The following is a 27,362-nucleotide window of genomic DNA, read 5'->3' as shown; positions in this document are numbered from 1 at the left end:
TCTCTCTACTATTATTATAAAATAAAGTGGTGATCCTACCTGACCTAAGACAGGGAATTTTTACTAGGATTAAATGTCAGGAATTGTGAAAAACTGAGTTTAAATGTATTTGGCTAAGGTGTATGTAAACTTCCGACTTCAACTGTACGTAGTCGTACATGTGTGATTGCAACCATATGTGTGACATCCATTAACTGGAATGGATTAAGACATACAGCACAGTAAAAGTCATCCATGCACTGAATCACTGATTCTCCACGTTATCAATTGACCAGTTTGGATCATTCTTTCCCTCTCTGTCCCAAGAAAATGAGATGACAAGGGTCACTGTTAGATTAGACTTTCTAGCCTGAGAGCAAATTAATAAATAGTCTGGTTACTGCTGCATGCTTTTGTTCCTCTGGTCAGGAGCTGGGGTAGTTTACTGAGAGCAGGACCATGTTGTGCAGCAGAAGAGATGTCTCTGATTCTAGAAAGCACAGAGAAGGGGACACAGCATAAGACAAGGATAGTGAATACAATCTGAGATTCATGAGTGACAATTGGAAAATAAAGAACAGCTAAGTGCGTCGTTAGATGCTCCCCCCCGTCACTTCATACACAGAAGGATTCTGCTAAACGTAGAATGAAGCTGTTTATCCGTCTCTCTGTGAACGCCGATAACTTCGGAGCGAAGTTGACTACAAATACAAAGTTGCCAATGTCTTTGCAATTGTTACAAACTAGGATAAAAAGATGCCTCAAATCAAAACCGAGATGACTGCATTAAAATATAAATACAGTATAGGCTACATAGGCCAATATTTAAATAATATTGAAATCAATTTAATGTTCAGTCACTTGAGTTCTATTTTGCTAATTGTAGGCTATACACTGTCCATTTTCTTTTAAGTGTGTAACAAAATGTGCGCAATGATGTGCCAAATCTGTGATAAAGTACATTATTATAGGGTAAGCATAAAAATAAGCTGCCTCAATATTTGCAACCATATAGGTGGCATCTCTCTAAGAGCTGATTCGTCGTCATTATTGTGGAATAATTGTAATGTTAAGGTTAGATTTTAATGGAGAAAGCTGGTCTGAGAGCAGCGCTGTCTTTCTTTCGATCCTATCAGTATCGACATGCTCCAACAAATGTTCTTTCTGCGCTGTGTTTTGGGAAACGCATGTTACATCTTCGGCTGTTGTAGGAACGATGCATTGTTAAAACCCTCGTAGGCCTAGGTTCCATTGCTATCGGGAAACCGGGCCCAGGTCAATAGCATAATGCTGTATAGCAGGTGCACTGTAAAAGCCAGGATGTGCCATGATAAAAATAGAGTGTATAGAACCAACTGGCATTGTGAACCAAGCTGTCATATATATGACAACAAGCAATCCCCTGTGTGTAAAACAGATCTGGGTTCAAATACCTTTTGAAGTCTTTCAAATATATTTGAGTGTTTGCTTTAGCCTGCCTTGAGTGCCACGGGAGGGGTTTGCGCTTTATCGACAATTCTATTGGTTCCATCGTGCCAGGCAAGCTCAATTAAACACATAAAGTAGATGAAATTATTTCAAATAGTATTTTAACCTAGGTCTGCCTGTAAGTAAAACTTGTCAGACCTGTGAGCTGGGTGGACAGCTGAAGCCACTGGAGGAGCCACTCTCGACACTGGCTAGTGGTGAGGCTACTGGGATTGAGCCCCCGCAGGTAACAGGCCTGGAGAAGTGGAGGGAGGAAGAGAAGTAGCGTATCACACACTTAAGATAAAACATTTGCCTTGCTATTTTGTCTTACCAAAGTTTATAATGTATGTTTATTTTTTGTGCCATAAACCATACACTGGTGCATCAGCTAGCAGTTCCAACGGCTCTCTTTTTTAGAATATAGTGCTACAATATAGTTGTAGGTTTGCTTCCTGCATCGGCCACATCTACTGAATACAAATTCTGCTTTGGGTAAAGGCATTTGCTAATTGATTTGATTTTAATCTATAAATGACAGTGTTGAGGCCCCTGACTTCTCTGATTGTCACTTGCTATTCCGTTTCAACTCATTGTATAGAGAGAGTGAGTACCGTTTTGACTTTATTTATATCTACAAATGGCAGTCTTGAGATGGGATTATATGGGGGGGGCTGACCTCTCTAATCTCTGTGTCAGTGAGTTGGCCCTGTCCCAGTGTGTCCAGAGCCTGATCCAAGTAAAGCAGGTCCAGGGCTTTGGCCCTCAGCCGGCGCCGGAGCAGGAACCCAGGGAGCCACGGGTTCAGCAAGAGGTGGGAGCACAGCAGCCTCTGAGAGATTAATTAGAAGAGGATAGGAAATAAAGAATATAGGAAGGGGGAAAGAAAGGGAAGAGGAAGCATGGGAAAAATATAGATTAGGAAAGAAAGGGAAGTGTAGGGAGAGGAATAAATGGAGAGACAGGGAGAAAGAGTGAGAAAGACACCTGTCAGATGAGTCATCCATGTGAATTGAATCCCCAAACAAATCAAAGAGAGTTAAAAAGAACCTTGTGTTTCACACAGACGAAACAAAACTATATTTATACAGGGATGACCCATTTACCCTCACCCTCCTAACCTGCTCTCTCCAAGTTTCAAGTGCAAGTTTTCAGTTTCTTAGAAAAAATAATTGCATAACGATATGAAATTAGATGCTCTTTACAAGCAGAGGCTCACTCTGAAATAAACACCAAAAATCCTTACCATCTGACCAGAGTCCATGCCTGTTAATCCCAGTGGTTGTCCGGAAAACACATCCCTCACTGCATTGATGTCTTTCACACTGGGGTGAGCCCCACTCTGCACCTGCATAACAAACATTTCAAATCGCCCCTCCCATTCTGCAGATACACACCAACTGGACCAGGCAGGACAGGTTCAACTGCATTCGCCACGCAAAACATCCACTTACAGTCTTGTACTCTTTCATATCACAAAAGGCCTCAACCTCAACTAATTGCTGGTGTGGGAAGTCACCACACTGTATTATTAGCATGATATGGGTGTGGAGCTTTCCCTTTAGCCATTAACACAATCCCCTGCTGATTTTGTACGTTTGCCCACTGACAAAGACATGATCAGTCTATAATTTTAAAATGGTAGGTATATTTGAACAGTGAGAGACAGTATAACAACAAAAAAATCCAGAAAAACGCATGTCAAAAATGTTATAAATTGATTTGCATTTTAATGAGGGAAATAAGTATTTGACCCCTCTGCAAAACATGACTTAGTACTTGGTGGCAAAACCCTTGTTGGCAATCACAGAGGTCAGATGTTTCTTGTAGTTGGCCACCAGGTTTGCACACATCTCAGGAGGGATTTTGTTCCACTCCTCTTTGTAGATCTTCTCCAAGTCATTAAGGTTTCGAGGCTGACGTTTGGCAACTCGAACCTTCAGCTCCCTCCACAGATTTTCTATGGGATTAAGGTCTGGAGACTGGCTAGGCCACTCTAGGACCTTAATGTGCTTCTTCTTGAGCCACTCCTTTGTTGCCTTGGCCGTGTGTTTTGGGTCATTGTCATGCTGGAATACCCATCCACGACCCATTTTCAATGCCCTGGCTGAGGGAAGGAGGTTCTCACCCAAGATTTGACGGTACATGGCCCCATCCATCGTCCCTTTGATGCGGTGAAGTTGTCCTGTCCCCTTAGCAGAAAAACACCCCCAAAGCATAATGTTTCCACCTCCATGTTTGACGGTGGGGATGGTGTTCTTGGGGTCATAGGCAGCATTCCTCCTCCTCCAAACACGGTGAGTTGAGTTGATGCCAAAGAGCTTGATTTTGGTCTCATCTGACCACAACACTTTTACCCAGTTCTCCTCTGAATCATTCAGATGTTCATTGGCAAACTTCAGACGGCCCTGTATATGTGCTTTCTTGAGCAGGGGGACCTTGCGGGCGCTGCAGGATTTCAGTCCTTCACGGCGTAGTGTGTTACAAATTGTTTTCTTGGTGACTATGGTCCCAGCTGCCTTGAGATCATTGACAAGATCCTCCCGTGTAGTTCTGGGCTGATTCCTCACCGTTCTCATGATCATTGCATCTCCATGAGGTGAGATCTTGCATGGAGCCCCAGGCCGATGGAGATTTACAGTTATTCTGTGTTTCTTCCATTTGCAAATAATCGCACCAACTGTTGTCACCTTCTCACCAAGCTGCTTGGCAATGGTCTTGTAGCCCATTCCAGCCTTGTGTAGGTCTACAATATTGTCCCTAACATCCTTGGAGAGCTCTGTGGTCTTGGCCATGGTGGAGAGTTTGGAATCTGATTGATTGATTGCTTCTGTGGACAGGTGTCTTTTATAAAGGTAACAAGCTGAGATTAGGAGCACTCCCTTTAAGAGTGTGCTCCTAATCTCAGCTCATTACCCGTATAAAAGACACCTGGGAGCCAGAAATCTTTCTGATTTAGAGGGGGTCAAATACTTATTTCCCTCATTAAAATGCAAATCAATTTATAACATTTTTGACATGCGTTTTTCTGGATTGTTTTGTTGTTATTCTGTCTCTCACTGTTCAAATAAACCTACCATTAAAATTATAGACTGATCATTTCTTTGTCAGTGGGCAAACGTACAAAATCAGCAGGGGATCAAATACTTTTTCCCCTCACTGTATGTAATGATAATTAGTAAACACAAAATTGTATAGCTGGGATCATCCTTAGATGTACAGTAAGTTAACTGTAATATTTACATAGACTGACAGTCTTTGGTTATGCATTTCAAAATTGTGATTAATCATTACCTACAGTATAGGCCTAAAATAGAAGAAATGCATGGCAGCTGTTTGAAATGTCTGTGTTCAATGAACAAACATGCTCAGAGTTTAAAGAGGTAAATGAGGAACCTTGCTGATAAGGGTGAGCAGGTGGCTGCGGAGGGTCCACTCTTTGATGTGAGGTATTGAACAGGCCACGCCCTTCAGGATGTTCTCACGGTGTCGGCATCTCTGCTCGTGGTACAACCTCTGGAAGTCCTGCTGCTGCTGCGGAGTCCACAGGTGACGAATCAGGAGCTGTCTAGGGAACAGGCACCTACCAATGAGGGGAGAGGGAGAGGAGGGGACACATATCAGATTAGAGGTTGGAGGTAACCCATCATTCACCATCCATTTATAACCCCCCCCATTTTGGAAGCATGCATATGACTCCCCTACAAATGACTACAATTGCACTCTTTTCAATTAGTCTCTTAAAACTGTTAGCAATTGATATTGTCAATATCAGGTTGGTTGATTCACAACAACTCACATAAGAGTGAAAACCAAAATGATGGCAAAAGGCGGGATAGAGATTATCACCAGGGGAATGGCTTTTATCATGTCTTTGCGAAACTGCAAGATTAAGATAGAGAAAGACGTACAGACAGAAAGAGAGAGAGAGCATTACATTTGAATATTTTATCAAGTTTGCTGTAGAGTTTATGACTGTCAAACTGCCTCCACGGTATTTGCATCCCAAATGACACCTATTCCCTATACAGTGCACTACTTTTGCCTAGAGGCCCTGTCAAACGTAGTGCACTATGTAGGGAATAGGGTGCCATTTGGGACACAACCAAGGTGTCTACTGCACAAAATGTATGGCTGCCAGGGTGGAAGTGCAACATGTGACTCACTGACCAGAATGATTGTCTCCATCTCGCGGTAGGGCAGCTCTTTGAGTGAAACATCTTGAGTGAGCATTTTCATCCTTATCCTCCTTGTTTCCCTCACATCGTGCACCATGAGCCGAAATCCTACAACACAAAAACACATTGCAAAAATGCTTCATGGTATTGCCTCAAAGAAAAACACAAATACACATTCGGCAGCACAATAGAGGGAAAGGAGCTATCCAATTCCAACAGGAAAATGTTACAGCTGTAGACTGGCTATGGAGAAGTTGCACTGAGTTAGCTAAGGGGTAGCTTGGTTGTTGCGTAGGGGTGCTTGCAACCTATGCACATAAGTAATAATACATTATTACTTGGGGGTGCTAAGCCTGTTTTTGAGGGTGCTTCAGCACCGTCAACCCCCTCCCTGGAGCTGCTCATGAGAAGTTGTCAGTTAGGCATTAGAGGGTGTTGTTTTGGTTAGGGAGTACTTACCTTTCACAAAGGTGGTATAAAGGATGTAGAGGCGGGGTAATCGATGCTCGAGGAATTTCTCATACCTCTCACTGGCTCTCTGAAATATGCCTAGTCTGCCCTGAGATAACGAGTAGTGCCTGCAAGATAATACACTGTAGAAGAGAACAGGATATCAGATTCAGAGACACAAATTACAATAAAAAAACCTTGTGACATTGTGTAAGTCTCTCCACACATCATCCCAGTGTTCATACAAGAATTTGGTTCTCGGTTTCAAGATTATGTTTTTGTATATATCCCATGTGATGTTTTGTAGTTGTATGAGCACAGGGAAGAGTTTAGTTTGGGACACCTAGGCCTATAGGGTTTCAGTGGAAATGTAATAGATTTCTGTTGACAATAGCCAGCATAACCTCTGGATGCAGCATAATTTGTGGTAGCCTGCAGGAGGATTGCAGATTTACTTTCAATCCCTATTGACACTGATTTAACCCACAAATTTCCCCTTAAATCAAGGAAAGAATGAACACTTTGGATGTGGTTGTATGTTGTGAAATATGATGACTTTGCTGACTGACAAAGTGGTCTTTGCTCTTTCACTTGCACCAGCCGCCGACCAGTCATTCAAGGGTTTTTCTTTATTTGTACTATTTTCTACATTGTAGAATAATAGTGAAGACATCAAAACTATGAAATAACACATATGGAATCATGTACAGTCGTGGTCAAAAGTTGAGAATGACAAGTATTGGTCTTCAAAGTTCGCTGCTTATGAGATATTTTTGTCAGATGTTACTATGGAATACTGAAGTATAAATCACAAGCATTCCATAAGTATCAACGGCTTTTATTGACAATTACATTAAGTTCATGCAAAGAGTCAATGTTGACCCATCTTTTTCAAGACCTCTGCAAACCGCCCTGGCATGCTGTCAATTAACTTCTGGGCCACATCCTGATTGATGGCAGCCCATTCTTGCATAATCAATGCTTGGAGTTTGTCAGAATTTGTGGGTTGTTTGTCTGTCCACCCGCCTCTAGAGGATCGACCACAAGTTCTCAATGGGATTAAGGTCTGGGGAGTTTCCTGGCCATGGACCCAAAATGTCGATGTTTTGTTCCCAGAGCCACTTAGTTATCACTTTTGCCTTATGGCCAGGTTCTCCATCATGCTGGAAAAGGCATTGGTCGTCACCAAACTGTTCTTGGATGGTTGGGAGAAGTTGCTCTCGGAGGATGTGTTGGTACCATTCTTTATTCATGGCTGTGTTCTTAGGCAAAATTGTGAGTGAGCCCACTCCCTTGGCTGAGAAGCAACCCCCCACACATGAATGGTCTCAGGATGCTTTACTGTTGGCATGACACAGGACTGATGGTAGCGCTCACCTGGTCTTCTACGGACAAGGTGTTTTCCGGATGCCCCAAACAATCGGAAAGGGGATTCATCAGAGAAAATGACTTTACCCCAGTCCTCAGCAGTCGAATCCCTGTACCTTTTGCAAAATATCAGTCTGTCCCTGATGTTTTTCCTGGAGAGAAGTGGCTTCTTTGCTACCCTTCTTGACACCAGGCCATCCTCCAAAAGTCTTCGCCTCACTGTGCGTGCAGATGCACTCACACCTTCCTGCTGCCATTCCTGAGCAAGCTCTGCACTGGTGGTGCCCCGATCCCTCAGCTGAATCAACTTTAGGAGATGGTCCTGGCGCTTGCTGGACTTTCTTGAGCGCCCTGAAGCCTTCTTCACAACAATTGAACCGCTCTCCTTGAAGTTCTTGATGATCCGATAAATGGTTGATTTAGGTGCAATCTTACTAGTAGCAATATCCTTGCCTGTGAAGCCCTTTTTGTGCAAAGCAACGATGACGGCATGTGTTTCCTTGCAGGTAACCATGGTTAACAGAGGAAGAACAATGATTTCAAGCACCACCCTCCTTTTAAAACTTCCAGTCTGTTATTCTAACTCAATCAGCATGACAGAGTGATCTCCAGCCTTGTCCTCGTCAACACTCTCACCTGTGTTAACGAGAGAATCACTGACACGATGGCAGCTGGTCCTTTTGTGGCAGGGCTGAAATGCAGTGGAAAAGTTTTTTGGGGATTAAGTTCATTTTCATGGAAAAGAGGGACTTTGCAATTAAACTGATCACTCTTCATGACATTCTGGAGGATATGCAAATTGCCATCATCAAAACTGAGGCAGCAGACTTTGTGAAAATTAGTATTTGTGTGTCATTCTCAAAACGTTTGACCACGACTGTAGTAACCAAAAAAGTGTTAAACAAATCAAAATATGTTATATTTGAAATTCTTCAAATAGCCACCCTTTGCCTTGATGACAGCTTTGCACACCCTTGGCATTCTCTCAACCAGCTTCATGAGGAATGCTTTTCCAAAAGTCTTGAAGGAGTTCCCACATATGCTGAGCACTTGTTGGCTGCTTTTCCTTCACTCTGCAGTCCAACTCATCCCAATTGGGTTGAGGTCGGGTGATTGTTGAGGCCAGGTCATCTGATGCAGCACTCCATCGCTCTCCTTCTTGGTCAAATAGCTCTTACACAGCCTGGAAGTGTGGTTTGTGGTCCTCTGTAGCTCAATTGGTAGAGCATGGCGCTTGAAACGCCAAGGTAGTGGGTTCGATCCCCGGGACCACCCATACGTAAAAATGTATGCACACATGACTAAGTCGCTTTGGATAAAAGCGTCTGCTAAATGGCATATTATTATTATTATTTTGGATCATTGTTCTGTTGAAAAACAAATGATCGTCCCACTAAGAGCAAACCAGATGGGATGGTGTATCGCTGCAGAATGCTGTGGTAGCCATGCTGGTTAAGTGTGTCTTGAATTCTAAATAAATCACTGACAGTGTCACCAGCAAAGCACCCCCACACCTCCTCCTCCATGCTTCACGGTGGGAACCACACGAGGAGATCATCAATTCACCTACTCTGCGTCTCACAAAGACACAGCGGTTAGAACCAAAAATCTCACATTTGGACTCATCAGACCAAAGGACAGATTTCCACCGGTCTAATGTCCATTGCTCGTGTTTCTTGGCCCAAGCAAGTCTCTTCTTCTTATTGGTGTCCTTCAGTAGTGGCTTCTTTGCAGCAATTCGACCATGAAGGCCTGATTCACGCAGTCTCCTCTGAACAGTTGATGTTAAGATGTGTCTGTTACTTGAATTCTGTGAAGCATTTATTTGGGCTGCAATCTGAGGTGTAGTTAACTCTAATGAACGTATCTTCAGCAGCAGAGGTAACTGTAGCTCAGTTGGTAGAGCATGGCGCTTGCAACGCCAGGGTTGTGGGTTAGTTTCCCACGGGGGGCCAGTATGAAAATGTATGCATTAACTGTAAGTCGCTCTGGATAAGAGCGTCTGCTAAATGACTAAAATGTAAATGTCTTCCTTTCCTGTGGCGGTCCTCATGAGAGACAGTTTCATCATAGCGCTTGACGGTTTTTGCGACTGCACTTTAAGAAATTTTCCGGAGTGACTGACCTTCATGTCTTAAAGTAATGATGGACTGTCGTTTCTCTGCTTATTTGAGCTGTTCTTGCCATAATATGGACTTGGTCTTTTACCAAATTGGGCTATCTTCTGTACACCACCCCTACCTTGTCACAACACATCTGATTGGCTCAAACACATTAAGAAGGAAAGAAATTACACAAATTAATTTTTAAGAAGGCACACCTGTTAATTGAAATGCATTCCAGGTGACTACCTCATGAAGCTGGTTGAGAGAATGCCAAGAGTGTGCAAAGCTGTCATTACATTTACATTTTAGTCATTTAGCAGACGCTCTTATCCAGAGCAACGTTTTTTTTCTTCATACTGGCCCCCCGTGGGAAACGAACCCACATCCCTGCCGGCCAAACCCTCCCCTACCTTGGATGACGCTGGACCAATTGTGCGCCACCCATGGGTCTCCCGGTCGCGGCCGGCTGCGACAGAGCCTGGACTCGAACCAGGATCTCTAGTGGCACAGCTAGCACTGCGATGCAGTGCCTTAGACCACTGCGCCACTCAAAGTCATAAAGGAAAAGGGTGGCTATTTGAAGAATCTCAAATATAAAATATATTTTGATTTGTTTAACACTTTTTGGGTTCCTACATGTGTTATTTCATAGTTTTGATGTCTTCACTATTATTCTACAATGTAGAAAATAGTAAAAAGAAAAGAAAAACCCTGGAATGAGTAGGTGTGTCCAAACTTGACTGGTACTGTAGGTATTGGCATAGTGCTGGAAATCAACAAATATAAAAGTAACAGATACAAAGTAAGGTTACAGGAAGGCAAATGTATTTGGTTACATTGATACCGTTTAAGCAGTGCTGTTTTCAGGCATAAGCGACTAACTGTCTGTTCCTCGTTAGTCACTGATAGTCACTCAATTAGCCCATGTCAGCTAACATTTTATAGATAGCTGGCTAGACTAATTTACCTAGCAATCTAAACCTTGTAGTAATCATACGCAAGGCACGGCACGTGCCCAGGGGCCTTGACCTCCAAGGAGCCCCCATTGATTTTGTTAGTCACTTTCACTCACATATCATAATAACATGGCATAAGTCATGGCAAAACGTGTAGAATGCAGGATATTAGCTTCAAGTCGGCACATTTCTCTTCAACCCATGGGAAAATGTGTAGAACTGCAGGAAATTTGCTTTGAAACTGCAAAATGTTTTCTATGCCCCATGGCGAAGCCCCACCCCCAAATAAAAATAGCGTTTACCAAAATGGCTTCTATAACCACAAAGTCCGATTCCACATACACAAAATTAGCACATAAAAAATATATACTTTTTGGTCTTAATAAGGTTTAGCCATAAGGTTAGCAGTGCGGTTAAGGTTAGGTTTAAAATCTAATTTTAATTAGATATAAATAGCCGGTGTTTATGCCTTTGTTGCTATAGAAGCTAGTACCGACCACCAAAACACCCCAGAAACTGCCCTGCGTTTAAGACAAGAGAAGGCTGCGTGCCAATGCTGTTAGCTACATTGTTTATTTCGTGTGCTTGCAACATTAGAATGACTAGCCCTAGCTAGAAGGACTAAAGAGAATGACCAACAGCATTTCGAGTAGGCTAGCTACTCTCCATCTTTCAGTAACATCTACGCTAGGTAATGTTCGAGTTATTCAGTACCTTAGTCTTGAGTAGGCTAACATTGGAGTGTATATCGACACGGTTGAGACCCCTTGAAATGGATAACTGCATCGTATTATCCTTGTAACACAGCATTGGACCCCTCTCTTGCAGAGCGCCATGGTGGTTTTTACACTGCAGGTTGCGTCAATGAGGGGGTTCGATTAATCCCTCCCGGGCGCCGGTATAGGCGTGTTTAGCATCGGCTGAATGTTGATTGCATTCGATTTATAACCGGGCTGCCTCCCGGTCGACTCAAAACATAAGTAAAGTAATTACACACGTGTTGTAATTAGTAGGATTCTGTGTTTCCCCATACAAAAGTGATTGCCTTTGATAAAAAATGCTTTATCTGCCTTCCCAATAAAAACGAGTTAAACAATTCAAACATTTATTGTATGGAAAATATACTTTGTTTGTTTCTGGATGATGCACCATGCAGCCTTGTTGACAAAATGACCGTTCGATTTGAAAAGGGCGCGCCTCCCTCCCCGCTTTCTCCCGATGACGAAATGGGCCTATGCCGCGACTCAGCATAATCGAATCCGCACTCGCCTGTCGCAGTGCTTGAAAGTACAAGCGACCCATAGAGATGTATAGAGATCGCAACTGTGATCTGTCCTATAATGGCGTCTGTGACCGGAAGTGCAGAGCCATTGAGGCCATATCCATTTTTAAGTAGTCAATTTTCTTATTCTACTACTTTTATGAGTTGGTAATCTCATGTAATATGATGTTATCTCAGCATGTAGGCCACATTTGTCTAAATATAAAACAGAATTAACTTGATACAATTGGGCGGCAGGTAGCGTAGTGGTTAAGAGCGTTGTGCCAGTAACCGAAAGGTCGCTGGTTCTAATCCCCGAGCCGACTAGGTGAAAAATCTGTCGATGTGCCCTTAAGAAAGGCACTTAACCCTAATTGCTCCTGTAAGTCGCTCTGGATAAGAGCGTCTGCTAAATGACAAAAAAATGTAAAAAAAAAAAATTTTAAATGACACGCCCCGAATGGCTCCATTGTAGGGACACTAAATAGCCAGCAGATGGCAATCTTGTACATCACATCAGGCTGAGCTGCTGCCACTAGTTACCACAGCCACAAAGTCATAATTATGGCTAAACCCCGCTTATTTCTACAATTGATCTTCTTAAAATCTGATTTTAATCCTAACCTTAACCGTAACTGTAATCACACTGCTAAATTTATGCCTAAGCCTAAACTTAAATTACATTTTGTTGTCATGAATTTTTACGACACAGCTGGCTGTGGTAACTAGTGACAACCGCTGAGTAGGGCAGTCTGTCAAACGAGTTGGCCTAGATGTTGCCCACTGATGCGCTCTAGACTAGTTATTACAGGTGAAGACTTTGAGGTCAGAATAAGTCATTGTAAATACAAGTTCAGAGTGAAGTATTAATGTAACTTATAATGTAGGATATTCAGTTGGTACCTGACACTGCTTTAATAAAATGATATACAGTGGGGAAAAAAGTATTTAGTCAGCCACCAATTGTGCAAGTTCTCCCACTTAAAACGATGAGAGAGGCCTGTAATTTTCATCATAGGTACACGTCAACTATGACAGACAAAATGAGGAAAAAAAACCCCAGAAAATCATATTGTAGGATTTTTAATGAATTTATTTGCAAATTATGGTGGAAAATAAGTATTTGGTCAATAACAAAAGTTTCTCAATACTTTGTTATATTACCCTTTGTTGGCAATGACACAGGTCAAACGTTTTCTGTAAGTCTTCACAAGGTTTTCACACACTGTTGCTGGTATTTTGGCCTATTCCTCCATGCAGATCTCCTCTAGAGCAGTGATGTTTTGGGGCTGTCGCTGGGCAACACGGACTTTCAACTCCCTCCAAAGATTTTCTATGGGGTTGAGATCTGGAGACTGGCTAGGCCACTCCAGGACCTTGAAATGCTTCTTCGAAGCCACTCCTTCGTTGCCCGGGCGGTGTGTTTGGGATCATTGTCATGCTGAAAGACCCAGCCACGTTTCATCTTCAATGCCCTTGCTGATGGAAGGAGGTTTTCACTCAAAATCTCACGATACATGGCCCCATTCATTATTTCCTTTACACGGATCAGTCGTCCTGGTCCCTTTGCAGAAAAACAGCCCCAAAGCATGATGTTTCCACCCCCATGCTTCACAGTAGGTATGGTGTTCTTTGGATGCAACTCAGCATTCTTTGTCCTCCAAACACGACGAGTTGAGTTTTTACCAAAAAAGTTCTATTTTGGTTTCATCTGACCATATGACATTCTCCCAATCCTCTTCTGGATCATCCAAATGCACTCTAGCAAACTTCAGACGGGCCTGGACATGTACTGGCTTAAGCAGGGGGACACGTCTGCCACTGCAGGATTTGAGTCCCTGGCGGCGTAGTGTGTTACTGATGGTAGGCTTTGTTACTTTGGTCCCAGCTCTCTGCAGGTCATTCACTAGGTCCCCCCGTGTGGTTCTGGGATTTTTGCTCACCGTTCTTGTGATCATTTTGACCCCACGGGGTGAGATCTTGCGTGGAGCCCCAGATCGAGGGAGATTATCAGTGGTCTTGTATGTCTTCCATTTCCTAATAATTGCTCCCACCGTTGATTTCTTCAAACCAAGCTGCTTACCTATTGCAGATTCAGCCTTCCTAGCCTGGTGCAGGTCTACAATTTTGTTTCTGGTGTCCTTTGACAGCTCTTTGGTCTTGGCCATAGTGGAGTTTGGAGTGTGACTGTTTGAGGTTGTGGATAGGTGTCTTTTATACTGATAACAAGTTCAAACAGGTGCCATTAATACAGGTAACGAGTGGAGGACAGAGGAGCCTCTTAAAGAAGAAGTTACAGGTCTGTGAGAGCCAGAAATCTTGCTTGTTTGTAGGTGACCAAATACTTATTTTCCACCATAATTTGCAAATAAATTCATAAAAAATCCTACAATGTGATTTTCTGGAGAAAAAAATTCTCAATTTGTCTGTCATAGTTGACGTGTACCTATGATGAAAATTACAGGCCTCTCTCATCTTTTTAAGTGGGAGAACTTGCACAATTGGTGGCTGACTAAATACTTTTTTTCCCCACTGTACAGGAGAAACAGTCATTTGCACCATAAGATGACGGTGAGGTGAGACACTAGCTAGAAGTGAGACACTTGCCTATAGCTTATGCAACAGTACAATGCTGGCTTTAGCATGCAGTTGATCTAAACTAGACACTGGTGGAGGGCCTGGTTCAGAGAGAGTGTCACTTGATTGAGCCGCAGTGCGTCCAGGGGACAGCCTGTCCCTCGAGTTTATCGGCCATGCGATATCTCTCTCTTGGATCTATATTGGTCCCTGTCTGAGCATCGCAGGGGAAGATTTGTAGTGGCTAGTTCCGAGAAAGTCCTAGGACCTAGTGGGATCTCATGATGTGGTTGGAAAAGTTACAATATGTACACACCAAGCTCTCCCAGGCAATATCTGCTATCTTTTAATATTGTAGAGAAAACGAGGCAGTGTGCATTTTGAGGATATTACCTGGATTTTGATCATCATCTATAACTTCACCATGATGGTTTTCTCTTCAGTCTATGGTTTTTGACTGTCATTGATGATGTTAGTGGTTATCAGGTGTTACAACTGAAGTACTAACTCTAGTGCAAACTGTAAATGGACAAATGCAAATGCTATGAATAAAGTTTCAGGTGATTTTGGGAAATTTATAAATGTTTGCAAAGATATTTGCAAATGAATGAAATAGAAAATGACTTATTGCTGAATGCTTGACATTACAATGTGTGCATAGAAAGCATTACTCAAATGAGACTTATCACTAATGTCTTCTCCACTCATTTCTATATGAATCAAGGCTGCAATCTGCAAGAGTGGCCTAACCTTGACAGTTCTAGCATCAACCATAAATTATGCCAGTCAAATGGAAGATTATCATTGAACGAAGATACATATCTTAATTTCTCCTGCAACAGGGTGATCAAATTAAGATCTTACATCTGTAAAGGCCCAACAACATTATTTCTATAGGCTTTATGTTCCCCACAGGCCTTTCTTGATGACCGACTGCTAGTGGTGTTGCCATCCAAATGTGGTAGTGATTACCAAGCACAGAGAGCGCTAATCCACGGAGGGTCCTTGCCGCCAACACACACTCTGTCACTTCTAAGTGGCATTATTGATTCCATGTGATGAAGCTCTATTTTTAAAGCCAGGCCAAGGCTAATATTGGAAACATTCTTATGATACCCACCCATTCCCGGGCCCCAGCCTTTTACCCCTTTGCCACTCCTCCTTCCTCCCCACTGTCTGCGAAGATAAAATGTGAGCCCCCCCAAAAGTTACATTACTGACTACAATTTTGGACACAAGGAGATGTAGCCGAGCTCTAGTTTATATCCAAGGTACATGTGCCACCTGCTGATTGAGATTTTCTAGCTGAACTGTCAAAGTTAGTTGAGAAGATATTCAGCAACTCTTGGTAGGCCAATGTAGGATAAAAAAAAAAGCAATCTTCCATTGTCATGAATGAATGCATTCACCAAATATAGATTTTTCAAGCAATCTTCTCATCTTCAGTTTGGTCCACTTTGCATTCTTTGCTTAATTTTGGATTTTGACCTAATTTTACGGTCAAGGTCAAGTGCCTGGGGCAACGTTACACAAGGATATGCAGCCTAGTCCTAGTTTGTTTAGGAATATTAAGTCCACTGTAACATAACTAAAAGTTAACATTGGTGTTCCCTTATGTGTGGTTCCTCAGCTAAAACGTGAATCAGTTAGAAGAGGAACTTCTGTCACTTTATTGAAGGGTTCGCGTCTGGCTTTGGAGGGAAAGTGAGAGAACCTGTGTTAGACTAATGCTGTGTCACTTCATACTTACATTTGATGACAGCGACTGAGCATGTGGTCCACAGCAGCTGGGGGCTTCGCTGACGGTTCAGACCCATTCATCACAGTCTAATGTCTTGTGATGATTCTCCTTTTACTGAGATGCATTCTAAATAGCACCCTATTCCCTATTTATTGTACTACTTTTGACCATGGCGAATAGGGAATAGGGTGCCATTTGGGACGCATGCTGTAGCTCTCTCCTTCCTCACTGACCTGCATATTCAGTAACCAAATAAAATTAAAACAAATTTGCCACATGCTTCTTAAACAACAGGTGTAGACTAACAGTGAAATGCTTACTCACGGGCCCTTCCCAACAATGCAGAGAGAAAGAAAATAGAGAAATAACAGAAAAGTAAAACACGTAATAATAAAAGTAATAATAGATACACAGTGAGTAATGATAACATGGCTATATACACGGGGTACCAGCACCGAGTCGATGTGCAGGGGTATGAGGTAATTGAGGTAAACAATTTATGTACATATAACTAAGAATAAAGTGACAGATAATAAACAGTAGCAGCAGCGTACTGTATGTGATGAGTCAGACAAATGTGTGCAAAAAGGGTAAATGCAGATAGTCCGGGTAGTTATTTGGGTAACAGCTTTATGGCTTGGGGGTAGAAGCTGTTCAGGGTCCTGTTGGATCCAGACTTAGTGCATCGGTACCGCTTGCTGTGCGGTAGCAGAGAGAACAGTCTATGACTTCGGTGGCTAGAGTCTTTGACAATTTTTAGGGCCTTCCTCTGACACTGCCTGCTATAGAGGTCCTAGATTGCAGGGAGCTCGGCCCCAGTGATGTACTGGGCCATACGCACTACCCTCTGTAGCGCCATGCGATCGGATGCCAAGCAGTTACCATACCAAGCGGTGACGCAGCCAGTCAAGATGCTCTCAATGGTGCAGCTGTAGAACTTTTTGAGGATCTGAGGGCCCATGCCAAATCTTTTCAGCCTTCTTAGGGGGTAGAGGCATTATCTAAACTATTTATTGTCATAGGCTGCTATGGGTACGGTATACATTCTGCTGGGCTTGCATAAAGTGATTAATGGACATATACTGTGTGTTCTGTCTGTGCATGTGTGACTCAATAAATCTATGTAGATACATTATACAGTACATGTGTGCCTGTCTTATTCAGACTGTGACCGCTGACTGTGCATTCTCTCCTACTAGACTGTAAGAAGTTCCCCCTTTCGCAGTTTTAAGTTTCAATACAGGTTACTGCCTTGAAGTTATAATTGAAAACCCACATGCTCTGCACATTTACGAGACAGCGGGTCAGCATTGGAGTAGCTACAGTAACTGAGTGTGGACAAGCCCGAATGACTGTCATTTTAAAGATGTGAGATTAAAACTAAGGGTGTGACAAGATACATAAATGGCCCAAAAATTGTAGGAAGCCAGGAGCCACCACAGCAAATCAAGTGGGTGGAAAATAAGTGGTGTTTATGTGTTGTCAACAAACTCATTTATGTCCTCTTCCCCCCACAAAGTAGGTCTTATCTCTTTTTTTCATGTGTGTGGGTCTTTTCCATTTCTCTCTTTCACAAAGCCAGTCCTCCAGATGAACTCAGCCTGAGGTAATTATTGAAACGCGTCACAAAAAAATGAGTGGGAGTGAGAGTCAAAGACAAAAGTGAATGGGAGGGACCTCTTTAAATCATTTTATTCATGTCTTCCCTCCACAACCGTCATCTGCTGCAATGGTTCCTCTGTCGAACAACGGGTCTTGTTCTCTACACGTTCAGTGGGAAACAGTTCCCACAAAAAAAACGTCAAACGCATCCATTCAGTGGAGATGAAATATCTGGTAATGTGTGATGCAGGATCTCCCATGCCCACACATTCAAATATGTCTCCATTACAGGGGAGGGGGGGGGTATGAACAAAAAAGTGACAAAGAAAAAGGAAAGAAGGAAAATAGGATTCTTTTGTTGGGGGTTTTCGTCAGTTTTTGTCAGGGGTAGGATTGTGTACAGGGGTTGGCGTTGTTATGAACACACTGGCTTGATGATTCATGCTATTGGCTTCTCTGTATAGTGTACATAATTGAATCCCTCAATAAGCCTGTTTGTTATCCTGCTACACTGTAGTTACCCTCCACTTTATCAAGCATAGCTAGAAGGAGATAGTTATAGTCACATAGTTAGGGGCTTAGACATACTATACTATTCTTATGCTATTTACCACTGTACTACTCTCCACATACTGCAGCTACGTATATACTACTCTTTATGATACAGAAATATATTACCCGGGGCCTATTCTCCCAATAACTCCACACCAGCCCTGGTAGAGGCCATGGGAAGTACAAACACCTGTCAGATCATATGAATAAATCAGACCGCACTGACGGTGCTGAATATAGACAGGCTAATAAATCTAACACAGACAAGTAAACAGTCAATAGGTACTTGGGCACTAAACACTTGACATGGCGTTATATTGATATATTGGCACCGCTGTCCACCGCATCACAGACAGGGATCTTCTGTGGCAGGATGCTATGAGACCCTTGCTAATGCTTTATTCCCCAACATGACCGCTGGCTGCAGAGTTGAGCTGGAGCCATTGTCTGCAGTCTGCCAGGCTATATTTTGCAAATACAGCAGTGCTCTCCAATCAGAACCCAGGCTAGGGTGTTGTAGGGGGGGCTGGGTCGGAGGGTTCTGACGGGGGGGGTTGGGATGTGGGAAGAAGAGTCATGGGGTTGTGGCTGACATTGGTTCAGAAATAGCTCTGTACTTCCTGTCCCAAGACAGCGAATGGTACAGTGGAGGTGGCATCCCCCCAATGGAGTGTAATAGATTTTGTCCTCTACGGCGAGCAGCAATCATACCTAAAAGGGCGCTGAGCCTACTCCCTCTCCTTGTCCTCCAGCAGTATTACGTAACACTTAGACTGCATTCCAAATGGCATTCTATTCTATGTAGTGCACTACTTTTGACTACTATGTAGTGCACTACTTTTGACCATAGCCCTATGGGTAGTAGTGAACTACATTGGGAATAGAGTGCCATTTGAAACACATTGTTTGTAATGTATCTGACTCAGTGAAGGACAGCCTTCATCCCCCTGACACTTCACAGTGGTGAGAGGGCCATGCTTTTGTAATGCTGCTCCCCTTTCTTCACATTGTGCTAGAGCTAGCATGTTAATGCCTGTTTAAGAGCTGGGGCCCATGCATGTGTTCTCAGGTTGCCAGAAGCTCATATGGACAACGTGTGGTACTTGCTTGCTTAGTTAATATTCTAGTACATGTAATGTAAATGTCCACAAATGAATGAGAGCTTTTTCACCCTAATGCCTTGGCATAACTCTGGGAACAATTGACCCTTCGCTAAGCCCCGCCCCAAAATGTTGGGCAACTAATCGCAGCACTCCAGCGCTGGATAGCAACTGTCCGACAAGCTCATGTTTAAATCGCATGAAAGCCAGTGAGGTCTGTGGTAAAAACCAATAGTTTTCTTTAAAAAATTAATGTTTAAATAGCTTAATAATTGTACAGTGCACCAGGAGTACTTGCTACTGTGATTCCTGAAATGCAGAGCCTATTGATAGAGATTTTTTCGAATCCAAAATTATACTTTGGTTACATTGTTTGCTAGATCAGCTGGTTAGCTAGCTAGCTCTAACTCTCATTGACCACCAAACATTGCTAACGCTAGCTACTGTAGCTTAATACAACTTGTTTTCTTAAAATGTATATTAGCTTGCTAAGTTAGCAATGTTCTGAATACAACTCCCATCTGCTGTCGACATCAGGATTCGATTTGAGAGCACTAGTTTGCTTTGACTGCATGCTGACAGTTAATTCAGAGCCATTCAGTGGTTAGCTACACTACAAACATAATTTTACCAGGTTCCCGTGAAGCAATTGTAATGACAGTCCACCACAACATACCCAAGAGTTTCCTGATTAGCAAGGGGTAGTCTGTGTTAAATTTCTTTGTGTATTACAAACACAGTTTGAGATCATTGTGAGGGGATTTCACCAGTGGTGGAATGGGGAATTGGGCTTCCCAATTCCTTTTACGGTAGTGTGCTAAATACTTCAAACAGTGTTGAATGCTTAGCAAGTTAAAATACCAACTTGAATTATCGGAGTACAGGGTCATAGTTATAGACTATAACTAGGGCCTGGAATTTCCTGCCTCAATTATAACTCCAATCAATACTAGCCTATATATGTAATCTAGCAGTCAGGTTCAGGCATGATGCCTAAATGGTTTGCGGTTCTGTGTTAGAGGTTGGAGGGGAATCAAAGCATCGCCTGATGGTTTCCCACCTGGACCAGTGTGTCTGACAGCATGTGTTCCTTCTGACCTTGTTCCCCCCTCCTCCTTTATATTGGGCTTTTCTGAAGTGTGTGTGTGTGTGTGTGTGTTTTTGTGTGTGTGTGTGTTGTGGGGAGAGGGGGGTGGCGTGTGGTGGGGTGGTATTTCTGTGAACAACTTCCAGGCAGACGGCCAGGGACTGTCATCTGCCGGTGAAACCCAAGCCGTCCTGTGTGTGTGTGTGTGAGTGTGTGTGTGAGTGCGTGCGTGCGTGTGTGCGTGTGTGCAGCGTACATGTGTGTGTGTGTAGGCTCTAAATGGTTGAGGGATGAGAGGGGTGGGGTGCAATTTAATCCCTTTGAAGATTATAAATATGCAATGTCTTACCGTCAGACTGGGACACTGTCAGTACATCACGTTTTCTCAGCTGCACGAGTTCTCCTTCTCAGGTGTAAGACAGCCATCTAAGGCACAGCAACCCATGAACGCATACATTTGTCTCTTGTACGGAAAGAAACATGGTCAAACCATGATTAAAAGATTAAAACCATGAGTAAAACTCTACCTGGTCTATTCCTTGCTTCTAACCATCCTGTCTCTCTCACACACTCATTATGCACCTGTTGTATTGTATTCCTTGGTGTGACAAACTTCAATAGTGGCATGCAAATAAAAGCAAGGAAATGTAATGTTCATGTCGACAACATCCCTTTCAGCCCTGTATGGTTGACATAGACTCTAGACGCTATAGAGCAGTGGTTCCCAAGTAGGGGTACTAAGACCCCTGGCGGTACTTGGCCTATCCACAGGGGGTACTTGAGAAGACTCAAAAGACCATAGGCTTACTAGTAAAATGCACATGAGGGGGTACTTCAGGGATACTCCGGGTAGAGCTAAATTCAGTTGGTGGTACAGTAACCAAAAAAGGTTGGGAACCACTTCATAGAGAAGCAAGGTCAGTAGACCTTCAAGTTGAGTTCAAGGTCAGGGGGAAGGGCGTGAGTGGAGTTCAGCTCGGTGTATAGCAGGGAGGGGTGCTAGTCTGTTTTAGGAAGGGGCTGATTCAGTAATGTCTTCTACACTTGATGTGTTGATTATCAGTGTTATACTGTATTACCATGGCATAAAACTGAGAGGATCCTTTTGTATAAGGTCATTGCAGCATCTTCTATTATAGCAGTGGTATTTAAATTTGGGATCGCGACCCATATTGGGGAACCAAAAATTAAGAGTACCGATTATTTTATGAGACAATATACAAACGTTATTGAGAAAGATAATTCGACAAATTAAATTGTATTGAGTGAATGTATGTATTGGTACTCTTAGAGACATGAAAATGTAATGAACTGTAGGTTATCCAAATTTACAGATTTTTAAGGTTTTGTCATTAGATTTTGGGCGGGGGCGGTTGCCAGAATTTCTGGAGAAGAAAATGTAAGTAAATATGGTCACGGCTGAATACCACTGTACTACAGGGATAGAATGGATGAAATTAGGTAGATTCAGTTAGACCTCTGAAGTTTGACACACACACACACACACACACACACACACATATATATTATACATTGTATTGTATCAGCCTGTGATGAGTGTGATAGAAGGAGTCAGGCGCAGGAGGGTAATCACCGAATGCAGAGTTTATTCCGTCGTACACAAATAGCGCTGGAATAGCGACAAACGAAACAGGCACAGGGAGAAATCTACCCTGGCAATACAAGGTAACGGTAGCTCCAGCAATAACAGGCACAGGGGAAATATCTACCCCGGCAATAACAAGGTACGAGTAGCTCCACCGAGGTACACTACTCTCACAAATAAACAATCACCCACAAGGACAAGGGGGGCAGAGGGAACAATTATACACGGACTAATGAGGGGATAAGAACCAGGTGTGTGTGATTGACAAGACAAGACAAATGGAATGATGAATAATGGATCGGCAGTGGCTAGTAAGCCGGTGAGGACGAACGCCGAAGCCTGCCCGAACAAGGAGGGGAGGCAGCCTCGGCGGAAGTCGTGACACAGCCACCCTTATCACACCAACAATATGATTAATTTAGTCACAATGTTATCTAGAGAGAGATGCATCAACAAGTTGTTTTCCAGAAACAATTAATATTGGGAATCAGGAGCCCATGGTTCACAAATCAATACAGCTTAATTAGAGAATAATAGAGTGGATGTTGCTGAACACACTGGACTATCCTCCTCCTCCTAACATGTTGTACTGTGTTTGATAGACCGATAATACTAGAGGCTTACCATTCAGTTATGGATTTAATCCCCTGGGCACTAGGAGTTTAAGAAAGTGATAGGGGCCATACAGTATGCGTGGGGATGGCATGAGCGATAGTGTCTGCCAACTCATTTATCTCTAGACTCCCTCAGTCAGAGAGGGGAGATCGGATTACAGAGGTTTCTATGGGCTCAACAATAGCCCGGCTAAAAATACACTCACCAGAGGGTTTTCCACACACACACACAAAACCACACACGTGCCCAGAACAGAGATACAGGCAGAGACGCACATATTAGGGATTGAATGTGGTCATAGGACAATCACAGGACAAACATAGGACTCTTCGGCCACCCAAGATGAGAAATGTTGTCAGATAAGCCAGGGGAAGTGCATCAGGTGTCCACACCTGGCCTTGGGGACTGGGTGGAGAGAGGAGAGTGGATGAAGGCACTGGGAATGGGTGGAAAACACACACACACTCATCCTCTTGCAATAACTCATTTTGGCTGTTTATAGTAAATGAGTATAAATTATAGTGGTGTTTCAGTATGTGTGTATGAGAGAGAGAGAGAGAGAGAGAGAGAGAGAGAGAGAGAGAGAGAGAGAGAGAGAGAGAGAGAGAGAGAGAGAGAGAGAGAGAGAGAGAGAGAGAGAGAGAGAGAGAGAGAGAGAGAGAGAGAGAGAGAGAGAGAAAGAGAGAGAGAGAGAGAGAGAGAGAGAGAGAGAGAGAGAGAGAAGTGGGAGGTACAGGAGCCCCCCACTGAGCACTAAACAACTTCACAGAGTTATTTACAGCTCAGTGCATCAACAAATGGCAGGTGCAACATCCTCACAAACAGGCCTATTGGCTTTCCTCTCCAGCTAGTGCTCTGTGGCCTCTGTAACTCTTACAGACACACAGACACACACACACACACACACACACACACACACACACACTGCACTTGCACCTGCTTTAGGCCACCCACTCACATGTACAGTATGTCACATGTATGTCACGTCATCAAATCACATTTTAGTGGTCGCGCCGTACACATATTTTGCAGATGTTATAGTGGATGTAGCGAAACGCTTATGTTCCTAGCTCCAACAGTGCAGTAATACCTAACAATACAAAACAAATCCAAAAAAGAAAAAGAAAGGAATTAATAAATATAGAAATATTAGAACGACCAATGTCAGAGTCCAGAATATAAATATACAATACAAAAGTATGTGGACACCTGCTTGTCGAACATCTCATTCCAAAATCATGGGCATTAATATGGAGTTGGTGCCCCCTTTGCTGCTATAACAGCCTCCACTCTTCTGGGAAGGCTTTCCACTAGATGTTGGAACATTGCTGCGGGGACTTGCTTCCATTCAGCCACAAGAGCATTAGTGAGGTCGGGCACTGATGTTGGGCGATTAACCTGGCTCGCAGTCAGCATTCCAATTCATCCCAAAGGTGTTCGATGGGGTTGAGGTCAGGGCTCGGTGCAGACCAGTCAAGTTCTTCCACACCGAACTCGACAAACCATTTCTGTATGGATCTCGCTTTGTGCACGGGGGCATTGTCATGCTGAAACAGGAAAGGTCCTTCTCCAAACTGTTGCCCCAAAGTTGGAAGCACAGAATCGTCTAGAATGTCATTGTATGATGTAGTGTTAAGATTTCCCTTCACTGGAACTAAGGGGCCTAGCCCGAACCATGAAAAACAGCACCAGACCATTATTCCTCCTCCACCAAACTTTACAGTTGGCACTATGCATTGGGGCAGGTAGCGTTCTCCTGGCATCCGCCAAATCCAGATTTGACTGTTGGACTGCCAGATGGTGAAGCGTGATTCATCACTCCAGAGAACGCGTTTCCACTGCTCCAGAGTCCAATGGCGGCAAGCTTTACACCACTCCAGCCGACGATTGGCATTGCACATTGTGATCTTAAGCTTGTGTGCGGCTACTCGGCCATGGAAACCCACTTCATGAAGTTCTCGACGAACAGTTATTGTGCTGATGTTGCTTCCAGAGGCAGTTTGGAACTCGGTAGTGAGTGTTGCAAACGAGGACATTTTTACGCGCTACGAGCTTCAGCACTCGGCGGTCCTGTTCTGTGAACTTGTGTGGCCTACCACTTCGCGGCTGAAACGTTGTTGCTCCTAAACATTTCCACTTCACAATAACAACACTTACAGTTGACCGGTGCAGCTCAAGCAGGGCAGAAATTTGCCGAACAGACTTATTGGAAAGGTGGAATCCTATGACGGAACTTTTGGCCATGTACTGTATATATATATATGATGGTGTTTATAGACATTATGGACAGTATATTAATATAAAAGGTGTGAACAGCAGTAGTTGTGACTAAAGTTCAGGGAAGGGTACTGGGCGGAGGCCGGTTAGTGGTGACTATTTAACAGTCTGATGGCCTGGAGATAGAAGCTGTTTTTCCCAGCTTTGATGCACCTGTACTGTCTTCGCCTTCTAGATTTTAGCGAGGTGAACAGGCCGTAGCTCGGGTGGCTGAGGTCCATGATGATCTTCTTGTCCTTCCTGTGACACCGAGTGCTGTAGATGTCCTGGAGGTTAGGGCAGTGTGCCCCCGGTAATGGGTTGGGCTGACTGCACCACCCTCTGGAGAGCCCTGCTGTTGCGGACTGTGCAATTGCCAAACCAGGCGGTGATGCAGCCAGACAGGATGCTCTCAACGGTGCATCTGTAGAAGTTCGTGAGGGTCTTAGGGGCCACGCCGAATTTCTTCAGCCTTCTGAGGTTGAAGAGGCGCCCTACCCCACCCTCTCTTTGGAAAATCAGATCACGCCTCCATTCTGCTCCTCCCTTCCTATAGTCAGAAACGTAAACAATAAGTACCTGTGGTAAGGACCGTTCAACGTTGGTCTGACCAATCGAAATCTATGCTTCAAGATTGTTTTGATCACACGGACTGGGATATGTTCCGGGTTGCCTCTGAGAATAACATTGACGTATACACTGATTCAGCGACTGAGTTCATCAGGAAGTGCATAGAGGATGTTGTTCCCACAGTGATGATTAGAACTTATCCTAACCTAAAACCGTGGATAGATGGCAGCACTTGGGAAAAACTGAAAGCGCGAACCACTGCATTTAACCATGGCAAGGTAACCGGGAACATAGATGAACAGTATCCTGATTTACCCGTTCCACCTGCCCATTTGACTCGGGGTGGAACCCAGAGGTCAGGCTGACCGAGACCCCCAGACATTCCATTAACGCCTTCCAAACCTTGGACGTGAACTGGGGACCTCGGTCGGACACTATATCCTCTGGCACCCCGTAGTGAAGACGTGAGTAAACAGGGCCTCCGCTGTCTGCAGGGCTGTGGGGAGACCGGGCAGAGGAAGGAGGCGGCAGGACTTGGAAAAGCGGTCCACAACGACCAGGATGGTGGTGTTACCTTGGGAGAGGGGAAGATCAGTCAAAAAATCAACACTAAGGTGAGACCATGGTCGTTGTGGAACTGGTAAAGGTTGTAACTTACCCACTGGGAGGTGCCTAGGTGCCTTACTCTGGGCGCACACTGAGCAGGAGGAGATGTACACCCTCACGTCCTTAGCCAAGGTAGGCCACCAGTACTTTCCGATCAAGCAGCACACTGTACAACCGATACCTGGGTGCCCAGAAGATCAGACGATCACGGATAAGAGCAGGCACGTACCGCAGCCCAGCTGGACACTGAGGTGGAGATGGATCTGTGCGTAAAGCCTGCTCTATATCCGCGTCCATCGCCCATACTACCGGCGCCACAATGCAGGAGGCCGGGAGTATGGGGTTGTTGTCTCTGGGCCTCTCCTCTGTGTCATACAGCCGGGACAGTGCGTCTGCCTTCACGTTCTTCGTACCCGGAATGTATGACTGTGTAAAATCAAACCGGCTGAAGAATAGGGCCCACCTGGCCTGGCGAGGATTCAGCCTCCTCAGTGTTACGGTGGTCCGTCCAGACGAGAAAAGGGTGTTTCGCCCCTTCGAGCCAATGCCCCCACATGGTCAAAGCTCGGACAATAGCCAACAGCTCCCGATCACCAACGTCGTAGTTCTGCTCCGCCGGGCTGAGCTTCTTAGAAAAGAAGGCACAGGGGCGAAGCTTGGGTGGCGTGCCCGAGCGTAGGGATAGGACAGCGCCTATCCCTACCTCGGACGCATCCACCTCCACTACGAATGGTAGTGATGGATCGGGGTGGGCCAGTACCAGGGCTGAGGTGAACAGACCCCGCAGTCTCCTGAAGGCCAGGTCAGCCTCAGCAGACCAGCGGAGCTGGGACGGCCCACCCTTCAACAGGGATGTAATGGGAGCTGCTACCTTGCCAAAGCCCCGGATAAACCTCCGATAGTAGTTGACAAAGCCAAGGAAGCACCTCCTTAACCGTGGTTGGAGTCGGCCAATTATGCCCGGCTGAAATGCGATCTCCCTCCATCTCCACACCTGAGGTGGTAATGCGGTATCCGAGGAAGGAGACGGACTGCTGGAAAAATATACACTTCTCTGCCTTGGCATAAAGGTCATTTTCCAACAGTCGGGCCAGCACTTTGCGAACCAGGGACACATGCTCGGCGCACGTAGCGGTATACAACAGGATGTCATCGATGTAGACCACCACACCGCGACCAAGCATGTCCCGAAACACCTCGTTCACAAAGGACTGGAAGACGGATGGAGCATTCATCAAACCGTAGGGCATCAACAGGTATTCATAATGCCCCGTGGTTGTGCTGAA

At 44.2% G+C, this 27,362-nt stretch overlaps 1 protein-coding gene across 1 annotated transcript; it reads right to left on the bottom strand.

Annotated features, from left to right (window-relative positions):
* Positions 1–75: 75 nt before the first annotated feature.
* On the bottom strand, positions 76–11,389 carry LOC121577798 (LETM1 domain-containing protein 1-like). Its single transcript, XM_045212712.1, has 9 exons — positions 11,218–11,389; positions 6,084–6,217; positions 5,617–5,732; positions 5,246–5,328; positions 4,843–5,029; positions 2,693–2,794; positions 2,126–2,278; positions 1,606–1,702; positions 76–469 (listed from the first exon to the last, which is right to left on the bottom strand). The coding sequence occupies exons 1-9, from the start codon at positions 11,337–11,339 to the stop codon at positions 405–407; spliced, it is 1,059 nt and encodes a 352-aa protein (XP_045068647.1). The 5' UTR covers positions 11,340–11,389; the 3' UTR covers positions 76–404.
* Between the last annotated feature and the right edge of the window lie 15,973 nt (positions 11,390–27,362).

Source organism: Coregonus clupeaformis, unplaced genomic scaffold (assembly GCF_020615455.1).
Source record: "Coregonus clupeaformis isolate EN_2021a unplaced genomic scaffold, ASM2061545v1 scaf0043, whole genome shotgun sequence".
Taxonomy (NCBI): Eukaryota; Metazoa; Chordata; class Actinopteri; order Salmoniformes; family Salmonidae; genus Coregonus; species Coregonus clupeaformis.
This window is presented reverse-complemented; position numbering and strand designations above follow the sequence as displayed.

Coding starts and splice junctions, on each gene's coding strand:
- LOC121577798 (XM_045212712.1), bottom strand. CDS start 11,339: ATGGCGCTCTGCAAGAGAGGGGTCCAATGCTGTGTTACAAGGATAATA. Junction 2,279..2,692: donor GCATGGACTCTGGTCAGATG/GTAAGGATTTTT, acceptor TTAATCTCTCAG/AGGCTGCTGTGCTCCCACCT. Junction 470..1,605: donor GCTGTCCACCCAGCTCACAG/GTCTGACAAGTT, acceptor TGTGCTTTCTAG/AATCAGAGACATCTCTTCTG.